At 40.0% G+C, this 23,153-nt stretch overlaps 1 protein-coding gene across 1 annotated transcript; it reads left to right on the top strand.

Annotated features, from left to right (window-relative positions):
• Positions 1–20: 20 nt before the first annotated feature.
• On the top strand, positions 21–22,598 carry klhdc2 (kelch domain containing 2; the record flags this gene model as incomplete). The annotated part of the gene is given in 26 exon segments (XM_080750961.1): positions 21–35; positions 256–301; positions 353–354; positions 360–454; positions 1,299–1,471; positions 2,109–2,198; positions 2,436–2,490; positions 2,628–2,687; positions 2,783–2,860; positions 3,171–3,279; positions 3,591–3,767; positions 3,886–3,953; positions 11,415–11,469; positions 17,264–17,536; positions 17,955–18,034; positions 18,158–18,275; positions 18,483–18,595; positions 18,950–19,034; positions 19,400–19,483; positions 19,654–19,734; positions 19,878–19,936; positions 20,084–20,193; positions 21,963–22,035; positions 22,127–22,214; positions 22,302–22,354; positions 22,478–22,598. Coding segments are annotated over 26 exon segments (2,361 nt in total).
• Between the last annotated feature and the right edge of the window lie 555 nt (positions 22,599–23,153).

Genomic DNA, 23,153 nt, shown 5'->3' with positions numbered 1-23,153 from the left:
TATTCAAATATAGTGAAACAATGAGATATTATATAGTTATTTAAATTAATATGTTGAGTATAGACCGTTTCAGGCTGTAAACAACACAGATGCTCTTAGCGTTCCAACATTTGTGAACATCTGGTTTATAAAAAATACACTGGGGAAATAGCATAATGTTATTTTTTCCCCCACTTACCAGCTCAAGGCTTTCACACATCTCCTAGTAGCAATAAACTGTTGAAACCATGTATACCTTAACCGTGCTCTCACCAGTTCCATAATGGCCTATACACAGAGTCCTGCTTTGTTCTGGCAGAAGGTAAGAGGAAATAATTCCAAAGATGTACTGTACAAAACAAGTATAATGCAGTGTAAAGTTGAGCCTCCTCTCTCCTGTAGGTTGGTACGAGGACTCAGTGTTCCATGTCAATGCTTTTGGGTTCCCACCGACAGAGCCATCTTCAAATACAAGGTCAGAAGCTCCAAATAAAGAGTACTACTGACACTGTTGAGTGATTTTGATTCTACAAAATGCTTTCTAAATCAGCAGTCCTCATCACTTTCAAGACTTAAAAAGCAGATATACAAGCTTGTCGATCTAACGCAAAGATTTAAAATGACACGGATGCTTTCCTGGTTTTAATGGGTTAAGTTACTGCAGTTGTGTATTGAGTGCTAGTATGTTAAAATGATATAACTAGTACATGTGCAGCAGTTGGAGGTGGAATCTCTACACTTCCAATGAGAAATAAAGACCCTTGTGTCACTCAGGCCACCTACTAGTTGACACCTGCTGTACTTGCCTGAATATCGCCTGCCCACTGGCCAATTGGGGATTACATATTGAAGAGCAGTTTGTAATTTGATAACCCCTGTGGGAGACTAGAGATGTACAGATACCATATTTTCCTTAGCAATTGTGTGTAATTAAAAAAGAAAAAATCTTGGTCAGTGGTTCTCAAAGTGTGGTCCAGGAACTCTGAGGGGGTTCCAAATGGAACTTTAAATGTCTGTACCCTCAGAATTATGGGGGTCCTTGAAATTAAAAAGTTTGAGGACCACTGATCTAGATAAATCCATTCTCCAAAGTTTGTAAAATAATAATGTAAGTGTGCAGTAATAGTTAAACGGTAGTTCAACATCGACTGAAGCATTCAAAATATTACTGTAAATGAAATATGTGATACATGGTATTGGATTGACATGGACTGGCATACTCGCTGATACTGGTATCTGTATCGGCACAACTCTATGGGAGACCTGAGTTTGAATTGAAATGGTAGTAAATTGTCTCATGAAGAAATCTGAATTCCCAGGGCATACTATGGTAACATCAACTTCTTTGGGGGTCCGTCCACCACGTCAGTCAAAGCCTCTGCCAAGCTGAAGCAGTTGGAGGAGGAGAATGAGGACGCCATGTTTGTAGTTCTCTCAGATGTGTGGCTGGACAGTGTCGAGGTGATGGAGAAGATCCACGTCATGTTCTCAGGTCTGATATTGACTCACATTTATGCTATTAGTATTAGCTAAATCACCACTTTTCTACATTTGCATTCTGACAATATGCATACCTTATATGCTGGCAACATGGCAAACCTCAGTAAAAGCTAAACAGCACGTCTTAGTAAAATAAAGCCTTTAAACTTTATGGGCTTTATTTTGCTAAGCTGTCCAAAGTATAGTATAAGACACTCTTAATGTTCCTGCAAATTAACCTCACCCACTCGTATCACTTTACCTGTAATACTCCATGATGAATTTCCTCTTGTCATATCTTATAATGTTATGCCCATTCCACTCTCGCACACATCACAATATTTTATTACCACCAGACAGTCACATACATTACACAATGGGCTCCATTTTCGTCCATGCCTCAGCCTTACCCCTTATCCCTTAACTTTTTTACTATTTTGAAAAACCTTTTTGAATATTTTGAATGGCTGATCTACAAGCTCACAATATGTCGATGTAGATCGGCTATTTTAAAAGGTTTTTCAAAATAGTATAAAAGGCAAAGAAGTAAGGGTACGGCATGGACGAAAACATACTGTAGCTGAATGTGTTGTTTCGTTACAAAGCTAACTGACACTTCTAATATGCTGTCTGCTTTTTGTCTTCTTTAGGCTACGCTGCAATGCCTCCTACCTGTTTCATCTTCTGCGGAAACTTTTCTTCTGCTCCCTATGGGAAAACACAGATCAAGTCTCTCAAAGGTGAGAGTTAAACCCATTAAGACTTTGAGGCCGATTCTACAAGTAGTTTTCACAATTCTAAGATGAAAAAAATATCTGCTATTTTTGAATAGCCAATGCATAAATCCGGTTTTATTGGGTTAAAATTGTTATCACTCACAATTTTCTATGTGACATCTGCCGGTATATTTAGAGGTGAGATAAATTATTGCCTATATGTCATTTACCACAAATGACATTGTTTATATCTATATTTAGAGTCCTTGAAAGCGCTTGCTGATGCCATATGTGCATACCCTGCCATTCATGCCAGGTAATTTTGCTATTATGGTTCTTCTCTGTTTTGTTCTGCTGAATTTTATTTTGTCGTTTTCCTATTCGAGTTCAAGTAACTGAAAATACACATCATGGCATTGTATGTAACTCAACACATTCTTCCTCGTCTTACAGTAGTCGTTTTGTGTTTGTGCCTGGTCCTGAAGACCCTGGTCCTAGCACTATCCTGCCCAGGTTAGTATTAAGAGACACAACAAGGTCATGTAATTCATTGAGTGAGTTGGATATAAATTATATACGGTACATTTGTATTATTTTTTCCTGCTCAGGCCTCCCTTGGCAGACCATATCACTGGGGAGTTCAGGGAGAGGGTACCCTTCTCAGTGTTCACTACCAACCCGTGCAGGTGAATATGAGGCATTTAGAAATGTATCTGCATATTGTAAGTCGCTTTGGATTAAAAGCGTCTGCTAAATGCCTAAACTGTGTTAGGGCTTGCTCAGTGTGCCAAAATGTACAGTAGGCTACAATGCTATTTCATCTGCTCTGCAGTTTAAATGTTAAAGTAGATATATACTTCATATTTCCTAGAGTTATTGTGTTCTAGAGAACATGAATTCAAATTCAATAAGAACGTTAAAGTTGAGTTGAAAAGCTGTATTTCTTTTTCATGAATATGCCCTCTGATACTTACAGTATAATGTTTTTCTGCTCAGAATTCAGTACTGCAGTCAGGAGATTGTCATTATCAGAGAGGATCTGGTCAACAAGATGTGCAGGAACTGTGTGCGGTTGCCCAATACCAATCTAGACATTCCAAACCACGTGAGTGTTTGGCTCAATGTGTCCATCTCACAGCTTGTTTTATGTTTTAATTAGCAAACCATGTTTAGATTTTTGAGGAAAGTCACACGTTGTTTGAACCTTTAACTGTGTACAATATCATACATAGTTCTCAGATACATAGCCATGGCATTAAAGCCTCTTCTTAAAACTGTTGCCAAAATTCTCATGAACTATGACTAATGCTGTTGTCTTGGAAAATGTGTAGCGTTCTGGCCTGTTTAGAAATGTTTGGATTAATCCAAATATCAGTCACATTTAATCTATTGAATATTGTGTCCCCATTTCCCCAGTTTGTGAAGACCATTTTGTCTCAGGGTCACCTGACACCTCTTCCTCTGTATGTCAGTCCTGTGTTTTGGGCCTATGACTATGCTCTACGGGTCTACCCTGTCCCTGATGTCGTCATCTTTGCAGACAAATATGATCCATTCAGCATTACCAATACAGACTGCCTCTGCATAAACCCGGTATATATTTCTTTTACATTGAGGCTAATATTGTGAGTGCGTAGATTAAGACACTGTGCTGGACTGCTGGTACAGATGAAGTGGCCATTGTCAATATGTTGTTCTTTTATTATAACAGGGCTCATTCCCAAAAAGTGGCTTCACTTTCAAGGTGTACTATCCATCCAACAGAACTGTTGAAGACAGGTGGGATATTTTCCTTGGCTTAATGTTCAGTGCAAGTTACTTAGATACATAAATAAACTCTACAAATAATGGTTGTGTTCTCTTGTCTTTACAGCAAACTTCAAGGGCTCTAAAGTAAAGGATTTGAACATGGACCTGTTGTGGAACAATGACTTTGTATATGTTTAAGTGGTTCTAAACCCATTATTTTATTTTGTATGTAACGTGTAATGAACAATAAAGGTTCACATTGTTATTGCGACGAAGGTCTGTTTAGTATGTGAAACGGCACATCATGTATCTGTGCGTCTGTCTGGACGGACGTGTACGCTTTTTATGATCTATGGGTTTGCCGCTCTGACATCACGCTCTGACATCACTGATGTCAGGGGAACCACACTAACGGAATCCCTTTCATGCCCATATATGGAGATCCCTGATGTCATCAATATTAAGCCCATATCTAACAGGACTTCATAGCTCTGACACCACTGTGTCAGAACCACACTTAACATAATCCCTTTAATGCCCATATATGGAGTTCCCTGATGTCATTAATATTAAGCCCATATCAAACAGGACTTCATATGGGAATGCCCATATATGGAGGCCACATACAACACTAACAGAATCGATACATGGCCAAGACAGCCCATATCTGTGTGGCTGGTTCTACAGACGGATCTCCATGTATGGGCATAAAAGGGATTGTATGTCAGATGTCATAGACATCCCAGGACTTTCACATAACGAATAACTGAGTAAGCATGTTTGGGCTCGCACAGCATATCTCCATATAAAGTACATGGATCTCCATATATGGGTACCGAATGTACATCTGGTCCGATATACATCACTGGCCAGAAGGCCAAGACATGGCCCGACCTCGCCCTTGGTCGCTTGTTGCCCTGATGCGTCTTACTAGTGATGTTTTGATTAATTAGTGTGCTTCAGTATCCACCTGCCACCAAAGCTGTTGCAGTAGAGCTGTGTGTATTTGCACTCATGTCTACACACCCAGCAGTCCAAGAAAGTGTCTTTGTGCATATCAGTCCGCAATAGTTATACAACTATTAATAACAGAAAAATGAAACACCAGGCTTAGAAAAAAAGGTATTTCAATCCACCTGGAAGCTCTCATGGTGAGTCACACACACACCTACACACTTGATGAGTTTTCTTTAAACTGCTTCAGTGGTTGTTTCACTATATTGATGAATAACATTAATTGTGAATACTGTATTAAATGATGGTAACAGATTGTTTGTCTGTTCAGACATTTCTATGAAGTCACCAGAATACCATACTAAAAGTCTAAGAAATCTTGGTTGTGGTCAAGTGGAAATAAGTGCAATTTGATCATCTTCATTGTTATTATTTTCATGTATGATTATTGTTTCAGTTTCACCTTTTCTTATTAAGTAAAATGCTGCCAAATCACATGGCCTGTTCCTTGGAGGAGTTGATGCAAAAAGTGTCAGGTCTCCTCTTGACTGTGTTTTATTTTGTAGCATTGTTTCAGTGTGTCCTGTTTTCAGTGGTTATAGGTTTTATTTTGTTCTCGTGTTCCTTTTATTTTGTAGCTACTATTTTTCCCCTGTCTACCCATGTTACTGTTATCTATCTTGTCTCACCTCCCTGTGCTTGCTAGTTGTTTCCTCCACCCACCCAAAGAAGGTCTCAGCAAGAACAGTCACCAACGTCATTTTAGGCTCCATGGCCATCCGCCATGACACTTTGGGTGGCGGAAGTGCCACCCAAAATAACATTAGCGTCTATGAGCACTTCGTCACTTCCGCTGTGGGTTAAAGATCCACTCGCTCTGCCTTTTCTGCTCGCTTCCGGCGCTCTGCTGAAAACAGCAGACCTACAAGCTCAAAACGCATAGCAAGCACAACGCTTTGTGGGCTTGTAGATCGGCTGTTTTCGCCACCCAACACAGCCACCGGTGCCCAGTCGTTTTTAGAATACTACAGCTACATGGATTATTAATTCTTATTGAACACAGGAAAATAACACGTTTCTTTAAAAATATTTATTATTAAAAGAAACTATTTACTATATTAATAATATAGTAATAGTTTATTTTAATATAGTAATAATAATATAGTAAATAGTTTCTATATTAATAATATAGTGAATAGTTTCTTTTAATAATAAATATCAGCTGTGAGAGACACCCCGGTGGTCAGCGGCGAGACCTCCGCCGCTGACCACGGAGCCGCTGACCGTCACCGGCGAGGCGAGGTGACCATCGGGTCTCCCGGTGGAGGGTCAACGGATCCCCGCACGGTAGCCGTGAGTCAGCCGCCCTGCGGGGGTCTCTCGCTGCCGACCGGGAGCGGCCCCGGTGGTCAGCGGCGAGACCCCCGCCGCTTACCACAGAGCCACTGACCCCCGCACCTCTCACGGACCTCAGCTGGAGGTCCGTGAGAGGTGCGGGGGTCAGCGGCTCCGTGGTCGGCGGCGAGAGACCCCCGCAGGGCGGCTACTGACGGCCACCGGGAGACCACCACTCACGGTCAGTCACGGACCTCGCCCCGTGGTCGGCGGTGAGAAAGCCCCGCAGGACGGCTGACTCACACTGAGGTCTCTCGCAGACCACCGGTCCTCAGGGGGGTACCTCAGTACTGTTATTTATTATTAAAAGTTACTTGGAATTTTCCGCAATAAGAATTAATGCAATACTGTTATTTATTATTAAAGGCAATAAGAATTAATGTTAATTATTATTAAAAGTTACTTTGGGGGATGTTGTTAGTCCTTGTTCAATAAAGGTTTGAAGAGGAAAAGCCAATCACAACATCATATTGTGTGCCGTCAGTTGCAACCGCCGGATGTGCAGAGTAGAAATGGCAGACGCGCAGATCTGGACCCGACCATGGACCCGACACCGCCACCCAAAAGTGTCATGGCGGCGTCCCATGGTGTGCCAGCTTCCGGGTGTTGTCTGTTCCTGCCTAACCTTCCTTGCACCCACCTGTGTGCTGTTTGCGAGGTCTCTTATAGCCAATCCCTGTGTTGATTGTCAGTTGTGTTCACCTGTGTCTGGTTAACCCTGTGAGTATTTAAACCCTCAGTTCATTGATTTTTCTGCTAGCAGGCTTACTAAGGATGCCAACTGCCATAAAACCCCATGAAGAAGAAGCATTTCTCTGCTAGTACTTGAATGCATTTACAGTGTTAAGTAGTAGTAGTTATGTTTTAGTGGTCTCAGTATATGCCTGCCTACAGTTATTCTTGTGATCCTGTGTTTGGCCGAATAAACCATTTAGACCTGCTCTGCCTCTTGACTATCTCTTGAGTCACATCCTGACTAAAAGGAGTTTAGTACGTTTTATGGCTATATTCTCTGAAAGAATAAAGTCATACAGTATTGCAGTTAAAAAATGAATGTCATACTTTATTGTGAGGCTAAATTGTTTGCAATACAGCTATCAGTTGTTTTATTTAAATGATTGGTGTTTGTTGCAATACATAAAATGGAAATGGTCGTTTTCAATTTAGCAGCTCAAAGCAATGCAGTTCAGAGGTTTTCTCGAATAAACTCAATTTAGCTAATCAATGAAGCTGGGGTTATAATACCACAATGAGAAACTAGTTGCAAACAGTCATTTTTGTATTCAACAGTCAGAAGTGAAAACCACAAATGCACTTGATTTAACAAAATCATTTCAAATAGAACTTGGTTGAAACTATAGTCTTGATCATCTGAAACTAAGAAATTGTGCTTTCAATGAAAGTCTAAATCTGGGTGTTGGTTTTAAAGAACAATCTAAATTGCAGTTGTCATAATGAACCCTAGTCATAAGAGGGTGTATCTAGTAGATTCAGTCATTCTGTCAGGGGTGGAAGTGTTTGCAGTGGATTTTCATCTATTTACCTGTCAGCTCTCCTTTTCACTTTAAATATAACCTCCAACCACTTATTAGTGTGAAAAGCCTGGTGTTGCAGTGGTAAAGCAGAGGACTCACAAGGTTTGAATCTGACTACTGGAAAGTCTTTAACTTTGGCCTTTTTAAGGCGAAGAGCCTGGAAGCAGCCCACCTCCCTCATCACACCCTCTTTTAGCTCTGGTAGGAGGGGGAGGATTATTGGAGGCAGCCCAACCCCTTTTTCACACCCTCTTTTAGCTCTGGTAGGAGAGGGTGGAGCATAGATAAAGCCTGCCTCCAGGGGGGAGGAGTTAAGCAATTGACTTATTAATTATAGACTCAATGAATTTTCACATTTCTGTTATTTTTATTATTGTTGTTTAACTGCATACTTTATCTAACCCCATTGCAAGCTGGACTTAAACCCGTTTTTTTTTTTTTTTTTTAGGCTTTTGAGATTTTTGTTGATATTTGAGTTGTTTTATTTTGAGTTGATCTTTAGTTTTGTTTGAGCTTTGAACCTACAACCTTCAGTACATGAACCTTTGGTTTATCTTTTGAGCCATGCTGGCTTGAAGAAATCATCAGGAATGTAATACTTAACCCACATTTTAGAATTCAAATGGACAGTGAAAATGGTCACCATGAGTATTGAACCCCAGACCTTTCGTCCATGAACTCTGGATTTATCTCTTGAGCCACAACCAATGGCATGAAGAAAGAATCAGGAATGTAATAGTTAACCCACCTTTTAGAATTCAAATGGACAGTGAAAATGGTCATCATGAGTTTTGCACCACAGACCTTTCTTTTATGAACCCTGGATTTATCTCTTGAGCCACAACTTAAGGCATAAAGATAGTATCAGGAATGTAATACTTAACCCACCTTTTAGAATTCAAATGGACAGTGAAAATGGTCATTATGAGTTTTGAACCACAGACCTTTTGTTTATGAACCCTGGATTTATCTCTTGAGCCACAACTTATGGCATGAAGATAAAATCAGGGATGTAATACTTATCCACCTTTTAGAATTCAAATGGACAGTGAAAATGGTCATCATGAGTTTTGAACCACAGACCTTTCGTTGATGAACCCTGGATTTATCTCTTGAGCCACAACTTATGGCATGAAGATAGAATCAGGAATGTAATAGTTAACGCACCTTTTAGAATTCAAATGGACAGTGAAAATGGTCATCATGAGTTCTGAACCACAGACCTTACGTTTATGAACCCTGGATTTATCTCTTGAGCCACAACTTATGGCATGAAGATAGAAAATAGTTAACCCACCTTTTAGAATTTAAATGGACAGTGAAAATGGTCATCATGAGATATGAACTACAGACCTTTCGTTTATGAACCCTGGATTTATCTCTTGAGCCACAACTTATGATATGAAGACAGAATCAGGAATGTAATAGTTAACGCACCTTTTAGAATTCAAATGGACAGTGAAAATGGTCATCATGAGTTTTGAACCACAGACCTTTCTTTTATGAACCCTTGATTTATCTCTTGAGCCACAACAACTTAGAAAAACAATTGAAATGTAGTACTTAACACGTTGAAGTTCGCACCAAGAAAGAAGCTGTCAAAAAAATATTTATTTGCATTTTCTATTCCCTTTAGGCATTAATAACAACAATCAATTGTTTTTTTTACAATACACCCACCGGTTTTTAAAATATAAGCCTCTACCAAACGGTAGAGATGTACGTTAATGTTAAGGGTGCAATTGATAGAAAAATCTTTAACTGATAGCTAGAACAATGAAACTTCTCCAGTTGATTACTTACATTAAAACAAACAAAAAATGTATTACAAGTTTTCTGAAACTTTATTTTTAAATATGCAAATTATGCATTATATGCGCAAAAATGCCTTATTTTCATGTATTTTGGGGGCATATATCTGAAGATTGGATAATGGCAAATTCAAAAATATTGTTTAATTTTCTTGACATATTAGTGACAAAACAAATATCAGATGATGAACTTTAGATAATATGTTGAACTTTGATAATTAGGGTTGAATAGGTGACAGGTGTACTGTGTATGTTGATTGGACACTACTCTTTTACCACTAACAGACATCTCAACCGTTTGGTAGAGCATATTTTTTAAACAAGAATAAAATCTTACTTATAGAACTATATCAGCATATATTATAATGACAAAAGATTCAATGTATCATAATAACAACAATGAATTAGTAGAAGTTGTAATTATTCATAGTAAATAGTATGTTTTTAATACTTTAGTTTTACTTGCACTACCTTTACCATCAACGGACACATCTACCGTTTGGTAAAGCATGTTTTCAGAAAATTATTTGACCATTATTAGATGTATTTTTATTGCACTTTGTTACATATGCATGTTCAGTAACATCTCTGAGATGATATGTGAAAAGAATCATCCTAGCTTTGAAATTCCTGCAGGAGAGAGCTCATCTGTCAGGAGTGTTTTTCTTGTGTCAGATTTCCTCTGTGTCACATGACTTGGGAAGCATGGTGTGTGAAGTCAGACTTGGGAAGCATGGCCATCAAGCACCTCAACCAAATGGTAGAGATGGCTGAATGAGGTTGAGTTCATTTCACCATTGTTTTCAATGAGAAATATGGACTTAAAATGTGCTCTACCATTTGGTTGAGAAAACCATCAAAGATCCACCTTTTCGAATTTGGATGGACAGTGAAAATGTAGCCTGGCATGGCCAAGCTTTTTTCACACACTTCGTCGTGGGGTGGAGTTCAATCGGGCTGGATCCCAGGTTAGTAAAAACATGCCTTTAAGAGCTTCGAACCCCAAACCTTCAGTGTACAAAACACAAATGTATCTTTTAAGCCAAACTGGCCGACTGCAAGACGATATCGACAACCTAATACTTAACCCATCTTTTCGAATTTTGGTGAAAATGTTCTTTGTGATTGTTAAATCCTTAACCTTTGGTTTATAAACCCCAGAATTATCTTATGCCACGCAAATGTGTTGTGAGGTTGTAGATCTGCTATTTTTGACTAATGTTCCCTCAAATGCACTTGATTGATGATTTAACAAAAAAAATATTTAAAAAATAACTTGGTTGAAACTGCTATAATTTTGATCATCTGAAACTAAGAAATTGAACGCAAGTCATAAGAGGGTGTATCTAGTAGATTCAGTCATTCTGTCAGGGGTGGAGGTGTTTGCAGTGGATTTTCATCCATTTACCTGTCAGCTCTCCTTTTCACTTTAGAGGTCTAATGAACAGCCTCTCAATACAGAGATTCAATGTACAAACCCCATCTCCCATATGGTTCAATGCTGGAGTACTTTGATATTTTCAAATTAAAATACAAAAAAAATAATTCAAAAGCACTAAGAGACATCTGCCCTGAGTAATGGTCTAACGGTCTAATGAGTAGACTCTCAGTGCAAAGTTTCCATGTTCAAATACCAGTTCCCCTATGTTTCAATGCTGGAGAGCTTTGATATTTTCAAGGCTAACATACAAAATAAATCAAAAGCACTAAGAGAGGTCTGTCTAAATAGGCTGAGCCATGGTCTAGAGGTCTGATGAACAAATTCTCAACACAGAGATCCCATATTCAAACCCCAGCTCCCCGTCTTCTTGCAATGGAGCTGAGGCTCAGCTCTCTGATGCCAGAAATAAGGTAGGTAATAATAAGGTAGAAATAAGATATGTCTCTGTCTCAGTCACTCATAGTCATAGCATATTATTATTACTCTTATGAAGCTTCTTTTTAGCCCAAACCATGCCAGCCAGGGCTTGACATCAACCTTTTGAGGCACTTGTCGTGTGGACAAGTAGGTCTACATTTCCCATTCATTTGTCCAGGCACAAAAATCTTTTTCTTTACATAAATAAATGAGGCCCCTATTTAATGCATGCCCGCAAGCATTTTTATTTCCGACAGCAGACGCCGTATATGTATGTGCGTTACAGGTAGAACACAGCACTGCCTTTATTAACTGAAGGTTAACATAAAAAAAGTAAACACTTCAATAGTGTTAAGTGTCTGCTAGCACTGCAGTGTGATGGTCTGGAGATTTGAAGATCAAACTCTGAGCACAGACATTCAGTGTTCAAATCCCAATCCTCTAGAGAACCTTAACATTTTCAAGGCTAAAATACAAAAGCTGAAGTTAAAAGCTCTAAGAGACATCTGCTTGGAGTGCCTGAGTGATGGTCTAACAGTCTAATGAACAGCCTCTCAGCACAGAGATTCCATGTTCAAATACCAGTCCCCCTAAGGTTCAATGCAAAAGTACTCAGAGTGAATGAGCCATGGTCTAGAGGTCTAACGAACAGCCTCTCAATACAGAGATTCAATGTTCAAACCCCAGCTCCCATGTGGTTCAATGCTGGAGTACTTTGCCATTTTCAAGGCTAAAATACAAAAGCTGAAGTCAAAAGCACTAAGAGACATCTGCTCAGAGTGACTGAGCCATGGTCTAGAGGTCTAATGAACAGCCTCTCAATACAGAGATTCAATGTACAAACCCCATCTCCCATATGGTTCAATGCTGGAGTACTTTGATATTTTCAAATTAAAATACAAAAAAAATAAGTCAAAAGCACTAAGAGACATCTGCCTTGAGTGATGGTCTAACGGTCTAATGAGTAGACTCTCAGTGCAAAGTTTCCATGTTCAAATACCAGTTCCCCTATGTTTCAATGCTGGAGAGCTTTGATATTTTCAAGGCTAACCTACAAAATAAATCAAAAGCACTAAGAGAGGTCTGTCTAAATAGGCTGAGCCATGGTCTAGAGGTCTGATGAACAAATTCTCAACACAGAGATCCCATATTCAAACCCCAGCTACCCTTAGGTTCCATTCTGAAGTACTTTGACATTTTCAAGGCTAAAACAAAAGAACAACTAAAAAGCACATGGAAACACTGAGCAAATGTCTCTTGTTGTTTTTGACTTCTTTGTTTGTGTTTTAGCCTTTAAAAGGTTCTCTGTAGGACTGGGATTTGAACACAAGTCAAAATCACTAAGAGACTTCTGCTCAGAGTGCCTGAGTGATGGTCTAGTGGTCTAATGAACAGACTTTCAACACAGAGATTTCATGTTCGAATACCAGTCTCCCTATGGTTCAAAGCTATAATACTTTGAACTTTTCAAGGTTAAATACAAAAGAAGAAGTCATAACCACTAAGAGACGTTCTCCAGGAGTGACTGAAGGATGGTCTGGTGGTCTAATGATCAAACTCAAAGTGCAGAGGTTCCTAGTTCAAATACCAGTACCCCTATGGCTCAATGCTGGAATACTTTGAACTTTTCAAGGCTAAAATACAAAAGAATAAGTCATAAGCACTAAGAGACACCCACCAGGAGTGAATGAATGATGGACTGGTGGTCTAATGATCAGACTCAATGTACAGAAGTTCCATGTTCAAGTCCCAGTTCCCCCAAGGCTCAATGTTAGAACATTTTGACATTTTCAAGGCTAAAATACAAAATAATAAGTCATAACCACTAAGAGACACCCACCAGGAGCAAAGGAATGATGGACTGGCGGTCTAATGATTAGACTCAACATACAGAGGTTCCATGTTCAAGTCCCAGTTCCCGCAAGGCTCAATACTAGAACATTTTGACATTTTCAAGGCTAAAATTAAATCTCAAATTCTTTCAAAGGTCACAAGGCATGGTGAGCATTTAAAATGTTTTCTGTAAAACTGTAGTTGGACGGAGTTCTTTCACACATAACACCTTACCTTTACTTCTCAGGAAACAGGGGGAGAGACACCCCTCCCGATGGTCCTCCGTGTACCTTGATGGCATGGGACTTGAACCTGTCTGAAACCTGCCTGAAGTAGGGACAACCGATCAAGCACTCAGCCACTGCGCCAAGGCACCTTTGGGCCCTCAACAGGTGTTTCCTTGTGCTTTTGAGTTGTTCTTTTGTATTTTAGCCTTGAAAATGTCAAAGTACTCCAGCATTGAACCATATGGGAGGTGGGGTTTGAACATTGAATCTCTGTATTGAGAGGCAGTTCATTAGACCTCTAGACAATGGCTCAGTCACTCTGAGCAGATGTCTCTTAGTGCTTTTGACTTCAGCTTTTGTATTTTAGCCTTGAAAATGTCAAAGTACTCCAGCATTGAACCATATGGGAGATGGGGTTTGAACATTGAATCTCTGTATTGAGAGGCTGTTCATTAGACCTCTAGACCATGGCTCAGTCACTCTAAGCTGATGTCTCTAGTGCTTTTGACTTATTTTTTTTGTATTTTAATTTGAAAATGTCAAAGTACTCCAGTATTGAACCATAGGGGGACTGGTATTTGAACATGGAAACTCTGTGCTGAGAGCCTGTTCATTAGACCGTTAGACCATCACTCATGCAGGCACTCTGAGCAGATTTCTCTTAGTGCTTTTGACTTCAGCTTTTGTATCTTAGCCTTGAAAATGTTAAGGTTCTCTAGAGGATTGGGATTTGAACACTGAATGTCTGTGCTCAGAGTTTGATCTTCAAATCTCCAGACCATCACACTGCAGTGCTATCAGACACTTAACACTATTGAAGTGTTTTTTATGTTAACCTTCAGTCAATAAAGGCAGTGCTGTGTTCTACATGTAACGCACATATACAGCGTCTGCTGTCGGAAATAAAAATGCTTGCAGGCATGCATTAAATAGGGGCCTTATTTATTTATGTAAAGAAAAAGATTTTTGTGCCTGGACAAATGAATGGGAAATGTAGACCTACTTGTCCACACGACAAGTGCCTCAAAAGGTTGATGTCAAGCCCTGGCTGGCATGGTTTGGGCTAAAAAGAAGCTTCATAAGAGTAATAATAATATGCTATGACTATGAGTGACTGAGACAGAGACATATCTTATTTCTACCTTATTATTACCTACCTTATTTCTGGCATCAGAGAGCTGAGCCTCAGCTCCATTGCAAGAAGACGGACGGTGTTTCGAGCTGCGTTGCAAGAAGAAGACGGACAGTGTTTCGAGGTCTTCAGGACCCATTTTACCTGTTTGGTCACACACACCAAACACTCTGAAAGTATAGCCTATATAATAATCAATGTCAAATTGGGAATTATTTTGTATATCTGGAAAAAGTGAGTCCCATCAAGACGAAACACCCGGAGAAAAGTGAGTCCCAAAATCAAGGCGAAACACCTGAAAAAAAGTGAGTCCCATCAAGGCGAAACACCCGGAGGAATGCAAATGAGGTCCAGGTCAGCCCAATCTGAGTTTCCAGAGGTAATCTTTTACGCCACTAGGGGGTGAAAAAAGGTCAGTCTAGATTAATATAACCTCCAACCATTTATTTCTGTGAAAAGCCTGGTGGTGCAGTGGTAAAGCTGAGGACTCATAACCTGAAAGTTGTGGGTTTGAATCTGACTACTGAAAAGTCTTTAACTTTGGTATTTTTAAGGCAAAGAGCATGGATGCAGCCCACCCTCCCTCGTCACACCCTGTTTTAGCTCTGGTAGGAGAGGGTGGAGCATAGATAAAGCCTGCCTCCAGGGGGGAGGAGTTAAGGAATTGACTTATTAATTACAGAATTAATGAATTTTCACATTTCTGTTATTTATTAGTGTAGTTTAATTGTGAGCTTTATTTAACCCCATTGCAAGATTGACTTCATCCAGGTTATTTTTTTGAGGCTTTTGAGTTTTTTGTTGATGTTTGAGTTGTTTTATTTTGAGTTGATCTTTAGTTTTGTTTGAGCTTTGAACCTACAACCTTTGGTGCATGAACCTTTGATTTATCTTTTGAGCCATGCTGGCATGAATAAATTATCAGGAATGTAATACTTAACCCACCTTTTAGAATTCAAATGAACAGTGAAAATGGTCATATTGAGTTTTTAACCCAGACCTCTCATTTATGAACCCTTGATTTATCTCTTGAGCCACAACAACTTAGAAAAACTGTTGTAACGTAGTACTTAATCCACCTTTAGAATTTGGATGGACAGTGAAAACGTAGCCTGGCGTGGCCAAGCTTTTTTCACACACTTCGTCGTGGGGTGGAGTTCATGATGTTTGGGGGTTATGGACTTTTATTTTGTAGATTGATTGAGAACATTTGCAGGCTCAGAATCACTGAAATGAAATCACTGAAATGAAATCACTGGAATGAAAATGAAATCACTGGATTTCTGAGTCAGAAATCCAGTGATTTCATTTAAGTGATTATGCATCCATATTCTGGGGGGAACGTTAGAACTAAACCAAACTATATTGAAAACAGCAGTAGATTGGCTATTTTCACTCCAGGGTACGTTTGTTTTCTAATTTACGGAATTTCTTAGATTGTTATTTTATTTATTAATTAAATTACTAATCATAGATTATTTTTTTTTTTAATTTTTTGGGAATGTTTTTTGAAAATGTTTTGAAATAATAACAATGAAAACAAAATGTGTCTGCTCTGACCCACAAATGAAATGTGTCCCGAAGTGAGCTGCGCCCTAGAGCTAGCCTGATTTCAAGACTCTACACTCAGAGAGTGGGCGGGTCTATTGGCTGGAGCCAGGCTACCCTAGAGCTGCCCCCAACTGGTCCATTATTTTGACACTGAAACGGCGGATGTTATAATACAACAACATCCTGCCAGCCAGGCCCCAGTGTCCTGCACAATCTAGCGACGTAGCAGCGCGTTAGAAATCTGCAGCACAACAAACATCACAAAAAAAGGTAAGGCCTAATTAATATTATAGACAAACGAATCTCACCATTTAGGACTCAGTACATGCACAGTGGTTCCGTGGCGATGGTAGCACATAAATGTTGTTGATATGCTGCAATAACAAATACACAATTCAGCTAATCAAAAACACGCTGTGATGATCGAGGGCATGATGAGCGAACAGCTGTTGTGAGCTAGCATGAACTATTATGTTATGTTGATGGCTAATGCGATGCTTCTCAAACTTTTTCCATGTCGAGGACCTCCAAATGGACACTTATTAGCCCGCGGATCCCCATTTGAAAAGCTATATCAGGGAGCCCCATATAAAAGAGATTTTTTTTTACGGCTCAACCATTTTAATTTCAAGGACCCCTAGTGCCGAGTTTGACGTGCAATTTAGGCTACGGACCACAATTTAATCGCATTTTTATGATCTATCTCTGGGACAAATGGAACCAAATGGACCCGTTGTTTTCATTTGTACACTCTGAGTTACAGACCCATAAGGGTCCAATTGGTTCCTAACCTATTAATCCGGGGAACCCCTGGAACTCGCTCAAGGACCCCTGGGAGTCCCCAGATAGACCCCACTTTGAGAACCAATGGCCTAGCTACCACCTTTAATCACTTCACTTTTTTTAAACAATTATTGTAGGGGCCTATGGACAGTAAACCGTGAGCTTGAACTGACTACATTGACACATTGACTAATGTGGATCTTCTTGGATATCCATTGGGTCTCAAACCATCCGTGTATCCGTGAAACTGTTCCCATGTAGGTAATCGTGGCAGAGATGGAGGAGGATATCGGAGACCTTGCCCCAGCTGGGGAAGGTGATGACGAGAGTGACAGTGAGAGTGTAGAAGACATATTTGACTTCATAGTTGCTGATGAGGAGGATGACGAGGAGGAAGAAGGCGAGGAAGACGTGGAGGATGACCCAATCGATACTGAAGCGGCTGAGACCTATGAGCTTGACTGCCCTCCAGAACGCAGTGGTCATGTCGCAGTGGCTGATGGCAATTGCATGTATGTCTGGGGTGGTTACAAGGTACGGATCTGTTAAATCCCATTATGTCCTTCATGCTGTAGTTTGCCTTCATGTAGTCTCGCGTGGCCAGAATGTTGCCTCCCACAATTTGCAAATAGTCCTGTCATACAGTCTGGGAGACGTAAGTTCTAATCATGAGTATATCCGGCATGAGAAGCGATAAAGCAGATGTGAAGCCTCCCCCCAACTTGCGTTTTGTTTTTACAGTTGCGTACAAAAATCATCTAAGCATTGCCGCTTATCAGAAATGACATTTTTGTGAACGTAAATGCTAGCTTCCGTTACTCAGAGGTGTAGTCTAGTTCCAGACTATATACTGTAGCATTCGGAGATAGTGGAATAGTTGTCTGGCTACGATGAATTTATTTTATTTATCCATGTTTTTCTTTCTCCCTTTTCCCCCCCCTAAAACATCAAGAATGCACAAACCCTTGGATTCCTTGACTTATACCTGCCAAGAAATGAGATCTGGGCATACAATATGGAGACTGGAGTATGGTAATAATATTCATACGTCAGTTGACGGAATATTAGCAACTAGCACAAACATTCAACATAAATAGTTCATTTGCAGAGCATAATTAATGTTAATAGAAGCTGATTATCCATACATATTTACAGGACAAAGCATTTAAGTGTTGGAGCTCTGCATACGTCCATGTCTGGCAGCTGTGGAGTGTGTTTAGATGGAGTGCTGTATCTCTTTGGGGGCCATCACGCCAGAGGAAATACAAACCGGGTAAAGTTTATATAATCAACCGTAATTGCGCCGCAGCAATTTGGCTCTTAACGTCATACTTGTGTGGTTGGAATGGAAACCTTCACCCCCGAGTAGATGATGTGAGAGCAAAATGTGAATACGGAATTTAAAAACAAGCTAGTTAGTTTGCATCCCAGTTTACAGTATATACATGTTTTATCATCTCATCTGTACTGTGTTACATAGATCTATCGTCTGAACCTGAGAGCTTCCTCCCTAGTCTGGGAGGAAATGAGGGATCTGAAGGGACTCCCTCCATCCTGCAAAGACAAACTTGGATGCTGGGTCCAGCGAAATAGGTGAGAAATTAGGGGAAAGAAAATAGAGCAAACGTATAACTTTTAGACATTGTTCTTTGCCAAATGTACATAACTAAGAGATTTATAACTTGTAAAGTAACAAAAGCTTATTCAGATCAGCGCTGCTAGGGTCTTGACAAGAACAAGACTGTACACTTCTGTTCTTAGATTACTGCATTCATTGGCTACCTGGCTGTCAGCCTGTCCAAAAATTGGTTTTATGTTAAATGTCTTGTCTTCTTGGATTTCCCAACAGTATGGGGAGGGAGCTGGCTAAACAGGTGCTCGTGCCATTCTTTATAATAAATAAACTAGCCACTTTTCTCTCCCATTTCTCATTTTCATATGTATCAGGTTAATATTCTTCGGCGGCTATGGCTACGCTGCACAAGGAGCTTATCGGGGGCTATTTGAATTTGATGAGACGTCCTCATTTGTGGTGAGTTAATAAATGTACTCTTCATATTTTTAATTGAAACATAATTTGTGTACATTTAGGAATCCCTAAGAATTTCACTAAATACATAGGGCTCAATTTTCGTCCATGCCTCTTCCCTAAACTCTTTTGCTGTTTTTTACTATTTTGAAGAGAAAAAAAACCCACATTTTTTAAATATTTCAAATGGCTGATCTACAAGCTCACTTGTTGATGTAGATCGGCTATTTGAAGTATTTTAAAATGTTTTTCAAAATAGTAAAAAAAAAAAAGGAAAATAATAAGGGGTAAGGCATGAACGAAAATATAGCTCATATATAATGATGAATAGTAAAATGAAGTTGATTCTGTATGTGTTCCTACTGCAGTGGGACGTCCCTAGGCGTGGATGGAACAACCATGTTCACCTCCTAGACCTAGAGAGTGGTACATGGAGCCAGCCTATCACTAAGGTACAGCTAACATCACACACCTGCACATAAATACCCATTTTCATCTATGAAATGAGACAAAAGCTTTAATGATCAAATTACTTCCATGGTCACATAAAGAATGGGTGTCTTATGATGCAATTGGAAAAGTGGAATCGTATATGTAATTGAAACATCGTTTTCTCATGTAGGGGAACACTCCATCCCCGAGGGCTGCCCATGCATGTGCTACAGTTGGCAACAGAGGTTATGTGTTTGGAGGACGATATAAGGTAAGAGAAGAATAGGCCTACATTGGTTATTTGCTTGAGAATGAGAGATGGTTCAAGAAACCATTCAAAAGCACAGCAAATGTTATATCGTTTTAACACAAAATGAAGAGCATCACACCCAAAACATCTTGTTCAATCCACAGGACTACAGACTAAATGACCTGTACTACATTGATATGGACACATGGGAGTGGCATGAAATGTAAGTCACCTGCATCACCCTGTATTAGCAATTGTTGTACTTTTCCAATTTAAAGTGTTCTCCTCTTAAGTCCTTCCTTTTTGAACATGCCTACTATAACTCTTTCTACTAACCCTAATTCCAAGCCTCTGTTCTGACTCCTTGCAGGAGTGTTCCCCAGAATGGTCCAGTGGGGCGATCTTGGCACACCTTTACCCCGGTGTCTTCAGACCATATCTTCCTCTTTGGGGGCTTTACCACAGGCAGAGAGACGTTGAGTGAGTCCAAAGCCAATTGAACTGTCAGATTTCTAGTCCCAGGTGTCCCAGGTGTGGCCTTTACCCCCCACTGCTTCTAAACAAATACAGACCTGCCAACCCTGGCAAATTTTTTTGAGTACTCATGCGCGCCCGCGCAGCGCCCGCTGCAGCGCCCGCGGTGCAAATTTTGTGGTTTTCCCGCACAAAACAGTGTATATTTTGGGGGGTTCCATGCGCCTTTTTGGGTGGGACCTTTACAGTAATGTTAACAAAATTTCACACCAGAAATGTAGCACATTGCATGTCTTGACTTACACTAATAGGAGGAGGCAAGATCAACCTTTTAAATAAAAATGCCATTTGGTCTGGAGAAAAAGTAGGCTAGTATTACCAGGCAATACAGTAATGTTGCTATGGCAATATTGTTGACAAATCCTTAATAAAATATATTAACTGCACTTGCTCAGAGTTAGTTAACAATAGACTAGCAAAACAGTCTCACCAGTGACTTAATGAATGAACATACATCAACATAATCATGTTATTCAAATAGCAAAATAGCTTTACATTGTCAGGTAGGCTATTTATCTATAAATATTTACCTGTGTCTTTGTTAAACATTGTTAATTGAGCAGCCTAAATAAAACCACCTTTCTGTGCATGATTTGCATGAAGTTGAAAGTATTCAACTCATGTAGGTTTCTATTGCATTCATTAAAATAGGCCTACATTGTGTATAGATCAAATACCGTCTAGTCTGTATATTCATTCATAGAGGATACAGGCTACTCATTGTTAACAAACCATTAATGTCTTCATATATTCACAGGTGATAAATAACTTGTTCACCTTTAATGTTTTTGACAATACACATAGTCCCCCTAATTCCTTCATTCATACTCATTTAGAGATAGTGGAACAGGGAGCCCAGTATTTTATTTTCATTCTTTTGGATCTTTACTCTAAAGCCTAATCATGGTCAATGTATGCTACAGTTCATTGTACCTGGTCACAAGTTTTGACATTTCCCGACTTCGCTCACGTGCAACACCGTCGTATGACGAAGTATAACACAGGCTTCATACACAACAGCTCCAGGCGGAGCCGCAGCCGCTCGTTTCGTTTCACCAGCGTCGCAAGATAGGTTTAGGTTAGGCATAGTACAAGATTTCACCAATTCTCACCATCGTGGCTGCTATGACATGTGAATTCACCTCAGAGGAGGGTTTTAAAACTTTATTATTACCTGTTAGATCGTTGGCAGCACTGAGGGGGGGAACAGTCGATGTGCATCGACTTGCACGACACCACGGCACTTCTCCGTATCATCTTCTTTATACATTAATCTGATTAATATCGCCGTCATGTATCCGATCGATAACTCGTTGGCGCCGCTGTGAGATGCGTGCATGCTGAACTAAACCAAAACCTTCTTATTATAACTCTATGACCAAAACAAACAGACTCCGTCCGCCAATAGGTTAAATTCTTCTTCTATCTAGTGCTCCCCAGCGCCATGCGCCCCATTCACACACCATTCATGTGGTGCCTGGGAGGAACTACACGGCAGGGAGATCTTTTTTTTTTGCCTCACTTTAAGCCACAACACAACCGAACACAACGCAGAATGTGTTGTGTTACCATCCCTCGATAATGCGTAGCCGTTAGAGGAGTTTGCGTACCTGCGTACAGAGACTAAAAATGCGTGCTTACTACGCAAAATGCGTACAGGTTGGCAGGTCTGCAAATAGTTTGATTCCAGTTACTCATATTCTACTGTCTTAAAGGTGACGCTTGGCTGTACTGTGTGAGCAAGAATGAGTGGAAGCCATTCAACCACAGTCACACAGCGAGCCCCAGGTAATTCTCTTTTTGTATTCAATGCATGTTTGTGTGCTCTTGATAAAACTGTATATTTTAGCAATGTCTTATTACGTTTTCTATGCTTCAGGTTGTGGCACACAGCGTGCTCTGGTACAGATGGGGAGGTGTTCGTCTTTGGTGGTTGTGCCAACAACTTGTTATCTCATCATACAGCTGTGAGTTGCACATTATAGTTAAAAGCATATACAAAAATCATAAACGGAGTGGAGTACTTGATTCACTAATCTCTTTTTGTCCTACAGGCCCACAGCAATGAGTTGCTGGCTTTCAGTGTTCAGCCCAAATCATTAGTCCGGTGAGTACTTACTGCAGATGTAAAGGCAGTGATTTGGAGTAGTGTCACTGGCATTAGATTTCACATTCTCATTGTAGAAACTCAAAGGTTCTGTCTTCTAATATCGTGTCTGTTTCTTATCAGGTTCTGTATGGAAGCAGCTCTCAAACACAGAGATCGTCTGTCTAGTTCCTGGGACTACTTGCCTAAACACCTTCTGCACAGCCTCCAACAGAGAATGAACGGCAACACACTGGGCTCTTAGTCAGGATATGAATGGCTTATTTAAGCTTCAGCGAAACTCGCATGAACACTTGTTTCAGTAAAAAATTACATTTGTCAAGTGACATGTCACACTTGTTCACCTAAGCTTAAATTAGCCTAAAGCCATCAGACTGCTGTTGAGGATAGCAGGATAATATGTGTGAGAGAGGCTAAAAGTGATGGGTGGTGTTCAGAGGAATGCAGTGCTATCTGCATGCAGCTTACTGGCTGTGGCAAAGTCAATTTATGTACTGCTGCAAAGTTGCACAAGGGATTTAGTGGTCTCGATGGAAAGGGGGGTCCGCACGCATAGGGTGGACAGGCACCTGTTTTTTCTTAATCCTTATTTTAAAATTCTGACAGCTACCAAGCTGAAATGTTCTCATGGGGTTCATTTTTAATGATTATTTGCACCTACCCATTCACTTACTATACAGGGAAAAAAGCCCCCCCCCCAAAAAAAATAATAATTTAAATAGCATGTGAGGGGTCTAACTAGGGTTTTTTTTCATGGTTCTGAATCCGTTGCAAGCATTCGTTTGCTCGAAAAACATTC

The sequence above is a fragment of the Nannobrachium achirus genome, assembly GCF_963921795.1.
Source record: "Nannobrachium achirus genome assembly, chromosome: 20".
Classification (NCBI taxonomy): Eukaryota; Metazoa; Chordata; class Actinopteri; order Myctophiformes; family Myctophidae; genus Nannobrachium; species Nannobrachium achirus.
Note: the sequence above shows the minus strand (reverse complement) of the source record. Positions and strands in the feature narration are given on the sequence as shown.